The sequence below is a fragment of the Ctenopharyngodon idella genome, chromosome 21 (genome assembly GCF_019924925.1).
Source record: "Ctenopharyngodon idella isolate HZGC_01 chromosome 21, HZGC01, whole genome shotgun sequence".
Lineage (NCBI taxonomy): Eukaryota > Metazoa > Chordata > Actinopteri > Cypriniformes > Xenocyprididae > Ctenopharyngodon > Ctenopharyngodon idella.
The window spans coordinates 8,921,291-8,932,862 of record NC_067240.1 but is presented as its reverse complement, the minus strand read 5'-3'; the positions used below and the strand labels follow the sequence as shown (position 1 = coordinate 8,932,862).

Sequence of the window (11,572 nt, the reverse complement as noted above, 5' to 3'; positions counted from 1 at the left end):
TTTAATTTATTATTTATTTATTATATTTAATTTAACAATAAAAATTATTTCTGGACCCTTTTCAAAGACTGTGATAACGCATTTTAAATAATGTAATATACATTAAATAATTCAATGTACATTTATAACACTATATATTGTGTCACTGTCATTAAATTACAAAAAATGCTGATGTGTGTGTTTCTGATATGACAGTTGAGGAAAATTTGGCAAATTTTACATTTTACTTTCTTTTGACAAACATCCATCTCTCAACATCTTTTGTAAAGTCATAGAACGCTATCATGGATTTTCTATTTTGCTACTGGAGCAAAATGAAAACACAAAAATTATATTTGTTGTAGTTTCCATTCACCACTATATGTTTACCCAACTATGACTACTTCTAAAAACCCTGGAAATTATTTAGTTAAAGCATAAACTTCTCTAAATTTAACTTAAATAGCCTAAACTTCAGTGGAACTATACAAATGTATATGCATTCTTTGAAAAGTCTTAATATGCAGTTTTGCTTAAAGGGGTGCTATAATGCCCCTTTTACAATATGTAATATAAGTCTCTGGTGTCCCTAGAATGTGTCTGTGAAGTTTCAGCTCAAGATACCCCACAGATCATTTGTTATAGCTTGTCAAATTTGCCCCTATTTGGGTGTGAGCAAAAACACGCCATATTGTGTGTGTGTGTCCCTTTAAATGCAAATTAGCTGCTGCCGCCAGCAGCTTTCCAGAAGCTCGCGCTTCGGTTGCTCAACAACAACAAAGCTGCCAAAATGACAATTGTCAGTAACGGTGTTCAGGCTTTCATTGTTCAAACCGGAGTTGGACACTTATGGAGAAACTCCACACTGAAGTTAAAACTTATAGAATGCATCTGGACGTTTATGAACGGTTAGTGGATAAATTTATGTAGTTGCTGTGGAGTTGATTCAACTCATTGACTAGCATGTGCCGTCATCTTTGTGCAAATGCAGCATTGAATTGACCCTCGTTTGTGAAGAAGTCCGGCGTAAAATGACGGCAGGGCAACAACACTCTACTACAACAACTCTTCCTCTTCTCTAAAGCAGCCCAACATGGCCTCACCCCCTTTGTTGCGTGTTCTCGGGGGCAGGGTTTATGTAAATTTTAGTGTTGTCACCAACCCGGGAAGAAGCTCGTTGTAGTCCCTACCAGCCATTTGTTGTAGTCCTTAAAATGCCTGTAAAAGAAAATATCTTCCTTTGCATTGAACTTTGATCATTGTAACTAAACAGATGTGGTTTATCCTCAAACAGCAACATTACAGACTAACTAAAGTTTAAAAAGTGAAATCATAACCATCCCTTTAAGTTATGTTTATTTTTTTTTATTGTTTTAAGGATTTGTAGATATTGATACTGACAAATATACTGATTAAAAACAGTATTTATCTCTATACTTACTGACTGATGCAGTATATTAATTGACTTTTAATCAAAAAGCACCTAATTTATCTTAAACTGCCTAGAGGACAAATATTTTAGGCCTATGGTTGAAAATGAGAGACAGTGCCAAAGAAATAGATCAGTTTATTGAACCCATCCATCTCTTTGTAAGGCCAAGGAATGCGGGCTAATTTACGTTAGCAATAAAAGCAGGGACTTTCACGTTCCTTCTCCGACCCCACCAGTTTCCAAGATCTTGCAGCGGAGGCAAATTGCCCTTGTAATTCAATGACATTACCTGAGCTACTCATGCAAGTGAGTGACCAGCAGACAAATGAGATCCACATGGAGAAGCCTCATATCACAGATACATATTTACAGACCACTTATCTCCAAGTCCCTATCTTAAACGCTACCCAATTTTTAGACCTACCATTTAAGGGTCTTAAAATTTAACAGTATTTTTTTTGCATTTCTCTTAGCAGAGTGTTTAGTTTCAATATCTACAAGCAGGGTCTGACGCTAAATGATGTTTTATTAAAGTACGGGTGGAGCGTGTTCAGATAATTAACCTAATTAACACGAGAGGAGTGTATTCAGTTAATCAACTCAATTAATGATAAGAGGTATATATACAGCAGACTTACCTCTGTTCGTTGACAGTTTATTAGCATCCACCTCATCCACCTCATCTCCTCACTTCTAGTCCTAACTATTCTTATCACAACAGGGGGGAGTAGCCTACTCTGGGATCGGGCCAAATTTTCGAGCTCGGAGCCCTCCCCCCGGACAGCACACCAAATACCCATAACCTTTACTCTATCTAATTATATGCAAGTGTGAACTCGTGAACCAGCCAATCCTGGACACCTTGGTATTGGTAGGTTTAGGAGTAGGTGTGGGGGAGGGGTTAGGATTGGGGCAGGGTTAGGATTGGGGCAGGGTTACGATTAGGCAATCAGGTAGCGACTTCAACGAGCGGGGTAGTAATCTGGCAGGGGGTCAAAATTCGGCACAACATTAACATTATTTTCATGGCTGGTAAGTGGCTTATAAATTAAGGTTAGGTTGAATAGAGAAAATGGTGACTGGGGTAATTCCCTTTATCCACTTGATCAAGAGCTAGTTGTTTATTAGGCATGAACACACACAAACAAAAAATCTTACTCTCTGGGATCTTGAATAGTGTCTGTGTCAGAGCTGTTGAAAGGTCAAATCCATTCACGCTCTTCACCGATACCTCTAGGTTGCTCTGAGTCACTCTTTCCAAAGCCTATTACATAAAGTACTTAGCAGGTTTTGCTCAAAACAGAGATTAATACGGTCAGCTGGTGCAGAGATAAAACTGCCTAGTTTGACTGTGTATACAAACATTCACATCATCACCAATGCATTTTCTCGTGCACATGCCCCTAATTAGTTCCGTCAAACTGACTATAGAGTTATCATATGGAGCTTTATTCCTCAGGACATTTTTCAGCTTTGACATGTGCAATAAGGTGCTGTGGCACTTTAAATTGAAAATCAAACAGATAGCCAAAGTCATTAACAGTGCTGATGCAGGCAGGAAGATCAGGAGAGTTAATTAGATCTTTCTTCTGGTGCCTACCAGGCTGGAATTCAGCTCATTGTTACTCTGTCTATGTCCATATCGGAGGCACGGCAAAATAATCATGTTTACCTTGCCATCTTGTCGCTTATACTCAGTAACTGCATTAATTACGCCCATCAATCACTCACTGTCACTCCGTCCCTCCCTGCCTGACCTGTGCGTGTTGCTAAGCTCTGAGAAAATGACTAGACACCTCATTATCCAATACAGATGGATTGGGAACGTCTGATTAGTGTGATTCTTCAGGAATCGTGTGGCCAAAGCTCAGGTGGGTTGAGATTCTGACGGGGTATATCCAGCTGTCATCTCTTGACGTGCGTCAACAGCATCGACACCTGTGCCAGTGCCGGCCAGAAACCCATTCGGCTTTGGATGTGTGAATGCTGACTCAGATTTGTGGCAGGATTTCAGTGTTCTGCTTTATGGGATCAGTTCTGAAATGCTGTAAAAGATTTTGATTTAAAGGCTTTCCATCATGTACTCCCGTAATGTGAACCGTACTAATGTGGTCAGAGCTGTAAATGTTTATAGAGAGGTAAAACATGATTGAGGGATGCATCTAAAACCCTTGAGGGGCATTCACTTTAGAGTATTAACCTGTTTTTTTTTTTTTTTTTTCATTAACTAGTAGGTTATGTGTTTCTGTTTTAACTAGAAATGTAATTGTTTCTCTGGTTGAATTGATAAGTTATTAGCATCACCAACTCCCAATAAACAATCAATGCAAATTTGGAATCAGATTTTTAAAATTCAAATGAAGAAAGTTTTTGTGACAGCTTTTGCATTTCTGATGGAGCACTGTAAAAACAAAATCCCCATAAAATTTATGTTTAAAAAAACAGCAGCTGTGGTTTCCAGAACAAGGTTTTATGGGACAGAACCTAGTTTACTGTCTATTTTACAGTTCAAAACCATATAATTTAAAGATTTATATTGTAATAATTATGGTTCATAACTGTTTATTTTACACATTGTAAAATCAGTTAAATTCCTGGCAGATGTGGTTGCCAGAACTTTACCGTAAAAAATACGGTAGCAACATTTTAGGTTTTACAGATTTAAAGGGTTAGTTCACCTAAAAATGAAATTTCTGTCATTATTCTGCAAAAACAAAACAAAAATAACGACTTTATTCAACAAATTCGTCTGTCCCCTGTCATACTGCTACGCTATTTTCGTTGCAGAGCTTCAGTGTTTACATCCAAACGGCGGCTCGGTATTGGCCGGATCTGGTCACGTGAGCAGCATGACGCATACATGTGATGCTGACGCAGGAGCCAGCCAATACTGAGCCTGTGTTCAGACATAAACACTGAAGCTCTGGATTTTGGATTTCATCAAAAATATCTTAATTTGTGTTCCGAAGACAAGCAAAGGTCTTACGGGTTTGGGACGACATGAGGGTGAGTACTTAATGACAGAAATTTCATTTTTGGGTGAACTAACCGTTTAATTTAAATTTACAGTAAAAAAAAAAACATATTTCATTAATTGATATAATGTTAATTTACCAACCTATTGAAGTATTAATATCTGTTTTGTACTTTTGTAATACACTGACAACCACCAAACACGATGATGAGGGTCACATGATGAATCAAAGCTCATCACAAGCAGCTTTTCCACAAGCTGAGAAAAACAATAACAATATGTAGACCGTGCACAAGAAAGTAACACAAGAAATTTTAAAAAAGCAATAAACATTATTTTAACAACATTAGATATAACATAAAACCCTAATGTACATAACTGATTAGAAAAAACTAAGAAGAAACAGAGTTATTTCAAAGAAAATACATCAAATGTGAAGTGTCACGCAGGGAATTGTGGGAATGTAAATTTACGTTTTTTCACTAAATTATACAATGACTTGTAATTTTTCACTTCCAAAAACTGAATTTAACGGTATATTGTACTGTAAAATTACATTAAATGTATGGTTAGATCTATTACAGTACACCGTATATAGTACGGAAACTTTCTGTAAACCAATTTACTGTTTTTCACCATAGCATTTTTAGTCTTTTACTGTTAAAACCACAATCATTTTTAACAGTGAGGTACAGCAATGCTATTTATTGTCTATTTCATAGGATTTTAATTATCTCTGGGTAAAAAGCTATTTATGTGTTTATGCTGTCCAGGATTCATGATAGTTTGCTTTCAAAGGACTCTTAAACAGGATTATTATAGTTAACCAAAACTAAAACCATTAAAAATAATACTTGATATAAAATAAACGTTAACTGAAATAAGATAAAGTATTAAAACTTATTTCAACTATCTGGCAAGGCAACATTTCTCATTTTGATTTAGTTAAACTTGATGTACTAAAATAACTAAAACAAAAATGAATAAAAACTATATAGACATTTTAAACTGATAAAAATGCATGCACCCAACAAAATGACTAAAATTCCAAATACAACTACAATAGTACCTCAATGATAATAAATAAAACTGCTCTTAAAATAAGCAATTGGGCATTTGCAAGTCCTGCGCGCACCCGCATGACTCGTGTGTTGTTGGTTACTAAGCAACTTACGCGCACCACATAAGCTGCGTCATTTCCTGTGGAGGGACGCGTTGGAGCGAGCCAGTTCAGTCGATCCCCTCCGACAGCTGAAGGCTAGGCGACATCACAGTCGAGCTCCGTTCCGTTTTACTTTCTTTCTTTGCGCACTAATGCAACGAATAACTTTCCAACCTGTTTGATTTTTGTCTGTGGAATACATCCGGCGCACTTTCCAAAGGACTAAAGCGCGTTTCAACTTTCTGATTTGAGCGTGCCAAAGGAAAACAACTTTGCATTTTAGTTTGGGTGCCATATCCTCCAAATACTGGACGAGTGGATTAGAACTGAACGCTGATCCGGTGCTCTACTTTAAAAACTAATCAACGGGAACGCATTCATATGATTATGGTCGTTGTAAAGCTTTGGATTTCTGGGCAAAGATCCTGAACTCCTTAATGAGGGATTCAGTGTTGACGACAGAGATATTGGAGAAGACGCGCTGGCCACTTGACCCTTTTTCACGAGCACAAGACGCACCGGAGCGCGCAGCCTTCTGCCACCGGTATTGGGAAGGTGCACTTTCCTCTCGAATATACGGCTTTTTAAAATTTACGTTAAACTTCTGACAATCACATTTGTCGGTTTTTACCGTAAAATCTGCATTTCATTATTTTTTATAAATATGAAATGCTGAGATAAGAATGAATTTTGATGATATTTTTGTAAATATTATATTATAATATTATATTTTTAAAAAATCATTATGTCATGCAGTGTTAGTATTCCAAAATACCGTTTGCCATGCTCCAATAATAATAATAATAATAATAATAATATACCTGGTACTATTGAATGCCACATGTTTATCTCTCAAGCAACTGCGATTAATAACAATGACAGATCACAGTGCTACACCTTCCAGGTAACACGTGACATTAAATGAATGCAGCAAACATTAACTAAACAACACAAACTGTAATTTAAAATTAAAATTTAATAAGGTCAGTCATACTGTACTATTTACTAACTTGTTCAATATTTTAGAGTATTTTTTTACGTAGCCTATTTAACAGTTTTACGGTAACATTTAAAACATTTTGTTTATTTCAATTCCAAACTTTTTTTCGCTAATTAGATTTGTGTGTTTGGTTTTGTAGGTCCTCTGTGACACGTTTGATATAATATTAAGTATGCCAGTGAACATCAAGGCAACGCAGTGCCATGCGCCGCTCCGCAGACTCCTGTAGACTCGGTTCCGGTGGTACTGCGATGCTCGCCGGACCTCTCCGCTTCCGCGTGGCTCTGTGATCCAGGCAAAGAGCGCGAGGATGAGCACAGACCTGGAGCGCCTGTCGCTCAACTCTTCCTCGGGTAACTCCGTGGCTTCCAGCGCGCGTTCTCTATCCGCCAACGTGAAGAAGCTTCACAACGCTCTCAACCTGCTGCTCAGCGATCTCGAGAGAGAGCAGTTCATCCACTGCCTCAACGTGTACCACTCCAAGCGCAATGTGTACGATCTGGTCCAGACGCTTAAGGTCATACTGAACGTCCCGAGCAAGCGTCAGCTCCTGCCCATGCTGCGGCTGGTCATCCCTCGCTCGGATCAGCTTCTGTTCGATCAGTACACATCAGAGGGACTCTATTTGAAATCCGACGTTCTTGCGCGCAATGGTGACCCGGACGGCGCCCACGAGGCTGCTAATTCGAGTCCAACACATGGCGCTCATTTCTCGGCTCCTTCCGCGTCTCAAGCCGCTCTGCGCGGATCTCCTGACAGTATCAGCACCAGCAGCGATGGGACAGCGACTCTTATTCCTTTACTGGGCAGAAATTTCTTACCGGAGCCCCCTGGAGAGATTCGACAGGTGATTCTGAAGCGTCACAAAAGCAACGAGGGTTTGGGATTTAGCATCCGCGGAGGTTCCGAGCATGGAGTTGGGATCTATGTGTCACTGGTGGAACCGGGATCACTGGCAGAAAAGGAGGGTTTGAGAATAGGAGACCAGATCATGAAAGTTAACGACAAAGTGTTCGACCGGGTCACGCACGCAGAGGCAGTTAAGGTAAGGTATTTCAAACTAAACTTATTTACGTATTGTTGATTCATTCATGCATGCTGTTGTTGTTGGTATAATTTCTTTACTTCTTTTAAAACAAAATATTACCTATGCAACTGGCCACAGATATCATAAGATCACCAGCTTCAGTCATTAGACCACAGTGGAACAGACTGCACTCCTTCTCCTCTATTGATTATTAATGCAAGACAAGCAGCTGAAAGTGTCCCTTGAAGCACCAGAATGATAAATGCTCACTTTTATTGAGATGTGTTAGCCAGGAAGGTCTATACAAATGTTGTTGTTATTGATCAGTGTGTTTGGACTGGCTATAGTTGAATGATTAGATGAGGCTTGTCGATTTTGTATCAGTAATACTTGCTGTCTCATGGAGGTTTCAAGCATTTCCTTGCAGGTCCATCTTGCCTAGTTGTCATTCAAAAGAAGAGCTGACTTTGCGTAACCCTTCACATACTAACTATGATAGAACTGTAATCATAGCTTAAAGGGTTAGTTCACCCAAAAATGAAATTTCTGTCATTACGTACTCACCCTCACGTCTTTCCAAACCCGTAAGACCTTCGTTCATCTTTGGAACACAAATTAAGATATTTTGATGAAATCCAAGAGGTTTTTTTTTTAATCCTCCATTGAAAGCAACGAAATTACCACATTCAAGCTCCAGAAAAGTAGTAAAAACAACGTTCATAGTCAATGTGACTACAGTGGTTCAACCTTAATGTTATGAAGCAACAAGAATACTTTTTGTGCACAAAAATAACGACTTTATTAGAGCTGTCAAAAGTACCGACTTGACCGACAATGACCAATCAGAGGTGTTTACGAATCCGCTCAACAGCGCTCAAAGCGTCACATTTTTAAAATTTTAGTATCCATGTGGTACCGAAGTCGGTACTTTTGACAACTCTAGACTTTATTCAACAAATTTGTCTCTCCCCTGTCATTATGCTATGCGATTTACGTTGCAGAGCTTCCGTGTTTACGTCCAAAAGCCGGCTCAGTATTGATGTAGAACAGGGGTGTCCAAACTCAGTCCTGGAGGGCCACTGTCCTGCAAAGTTAAGCACCAACTTGCCTCAACACACCTGACTGGAAGTTTCTAGTGTCCCTAGTAGACCTTGATTAGCTGGTTCAGGTGTGTTTAATTGGGGTTGGAGCTAAACTCTGCAGGGCAGTGGTCCTTCAGGAGCAGGATTGGACACCTCTGATGTCGAAGCGCTGCAATATAAATAGTGTAGCAGAATGACAGGGGAGAGACAAATTTGTTGAATAAAGTCGTTATTTGTGTTTTGTTTTTGTGCACAAAAGTATTCTAGTCACTTCATAACATTAAGGTTGAACCACTGTAGTCACATTGACTATTTTAACTATGTTTTTACTACTTGATTGTGGTCATTTCATTGCTTTCAATGGAGTATAAAAAAACCTCTTGGATTTAATCAAAAATATCTTAATTTGTGTTTTGAAGATGAACGAAGTTCTTACGGGATGTGGAATGACATGAGGGTGAGCAATTAATGACAGAAATTTTATTTTTGGGTGAACTAACCTTTTAATAGGAAGTAATCCTGTATTTTGGCCCTCACATGTATTGTTACTGAGATTGTGTGCTGTCCATGGTGCTGAAACCAGCTATTCATTATAGAACATACTATTTCTTAGTTGTAGTAAGACCACCAACTTTCACATGCCACAGACACTGGTGTGGTGAAACCCTCTGGAGAACCTTTTAAAAGGCCAGTTCTCTGAGGAACCCATTAGTTTCTACAAGAAACTAAACATTTGCAATCATAACAAGGCTTTGATGCACTTGAATTGCATATTGAAGTTCCTTAGATACACTTTGAGGCATCTTCAAAAAGTCATTAGACTTTCTCCAAAGGCTTCCACCATTGTGGCAATTTGAGGAGCCTCAAATGATTTCATGATTACAGTGATCGTATTTTTAACAACATTACAAAACATGGAAACATCTGACAGTGGAGATGGGGCACATCCCGAGCATATTTCAACGTTGGCATACAATATGGCTAGAAACTCCATTCCACTGATACTTTCCTGTTTGATATTCTCATGTTTGTGAATCTCAGTAGAGTTGTGCACCAAGAGAAAATGAACATGAACAGTTTGCCGCCTTTCTGTGTCATTGTTTCCCTCTTTCGCCGGGGGAAAGCTGGCACAGTTGAGCAGGGTATAAATTCTTTCCACGCTGCCTTTCTTAAACCGAAGCTGGCAGAGGGGGAAGGCTGCTTCCTCCCAGTTAATCATATTGATCTGCATGAGTAAATGGACGGGCCTCTCCCCCAGGCAGAACATGACCTTCTGCTTGTCTTGATGCTCTTGTTCTCATGTAATGCAGACATAGCCTAGGTGAAGACACAAACAAACTGTCTAAGCAGCCAGAATGGAGAGCGATTTGATGGGGGTTTTGCTATAGGTGCAGATAAATTCAGCACAGTATATTTTTGATAGGTGCCTCTCCTGCATGCTAGCAGGCAGAGTTATCTCTCATTTTTCTAGCAAAAGGAAGAACATCTATTTTAGTTACAGGGAGGATTTCCTCAGGCTCTGTTGACCTTTGTGATGTGTAAATGAACCCTGAAATTTATCACATAGAACATTCTTCTTTTTCTTTCTTGGATTATTTTGGTGTTTCTTTAAGTTTTCAGACATAAACACCAAAATAATACACTTTTTATATCAGTTTACATGTTAACATGCAGCTAAAATGCTATATGGTGAAACGCATGGTAAAAGCAACACAGTGACTCCTTCTGAAACTGGATACTTTTTGAGTTGGTACTTTTTGGAATATGTATGTGCTTTGTGACTATTAAAAAGTATGTTATATATAGTTTGAATGTGTGTAGTATTAATGCAATGCAATGCGAATGTACTACATCAGTTGAGTATAGCGACAATATATTTTCTATTCTGGTGTCACCACTACCCTCTACAATATTTGATGTAATGACAAATTTTAATAGCTGTTTTTATTAACTGTGTACCATATTTGTTTAAAGTTAAAAACTTAAAAAAAAGTACCATTCTAATTATTTTGGCTTTGTTCAAGTACGTGAGAGTTTTGTTTTGTGAGATCAGTATCTTGCATCAAACCGAATCGTGACACGAGTATTATATTCATAATGTTTTTGGTTTCTGTTATGAGAACAGTAGAGGAATCACTCCAGTTGGACTGACATCATTAATTCTCTTCCTGTGTCTTTTAAACTTCTTGTTCGTATGTCCAGATGCCTGTCTGACCAGCTGACTCAATGATGAGGATGGATTGTGACCTGTCCGCACCATCTTTATAGGCTATATTGAATGTGTGTGATGCCCTTTGGCATCTCATGATTGGTTGGTCTATCCGCATGGCCCTTTAGTGTTTATTCACAGGGCTGCTATGATAGCCCATATGATCAATGATCTTTCCTCATCTCCTGCTTCAAGGGTGACCCCATATAAGAGCACCTGTTAGTCGAGTTGACTGAATTTTAATGCTGTTTTGACTCTCAAACTTAGAGGAGGTTGCCTCTTGTCTTTGACCTGACACCAAAAGATGATTAAGACAGAAGTGTTTACCAGCTAACAGTCAAATGCTGCTTTGTAATCTCAGTTAGAACCAAGCTAGAAGATGCCTCTAACCATACATGTCCACTCATGCTTAGCTGAGCGAGTGTTTTCAATTCGTTCATGGGAGCTGAGCAGCTGGTTCGTTTGGGGCATTGTGATATTGACAGCAGAGTGGTGTGTGCGGTGAGAGACATCAAAAAGTTTAGAAATGCTGAACTTTATCCAAATGAGAGGCGAAGAACAAGGTGAGGTGTGAGGTGACTGTGTACTATGACGTCAAAATAAACTGTAATTGTGCATATATATGATGATGACTTAAAGGATTAGTTCACTTCAGAATTAAAATTTCCTGATAATTTACTCACCCCCATGTCATCCAAGGTGTTTAT

The 11,572-nt window shown here is 38.7% G+C and overlaps 1 protein-coding gene across 1 annotated transcript in view; it reads left to right on the top strand.

Annotated features, from left to right (window-relative positions):
• Positions 1-4,741: 4,741 nt before the first annotated feature.
• The window catches only part of whrna (whirlin a), a 114,358-nt gene continuing 107,527 nt past the window's right edge, over positions 4,742-11,572 (top strand). The window contains 1 exon segment of the mRNA XM_051878682.1: positions 4,742-7,592. Within this exon segment, the coding sequence (XP_051734642.1) occupies positions 6,858-7,592 (735 nt within the window). The 5' untranslated portion in view covers positions 4,742-6,857.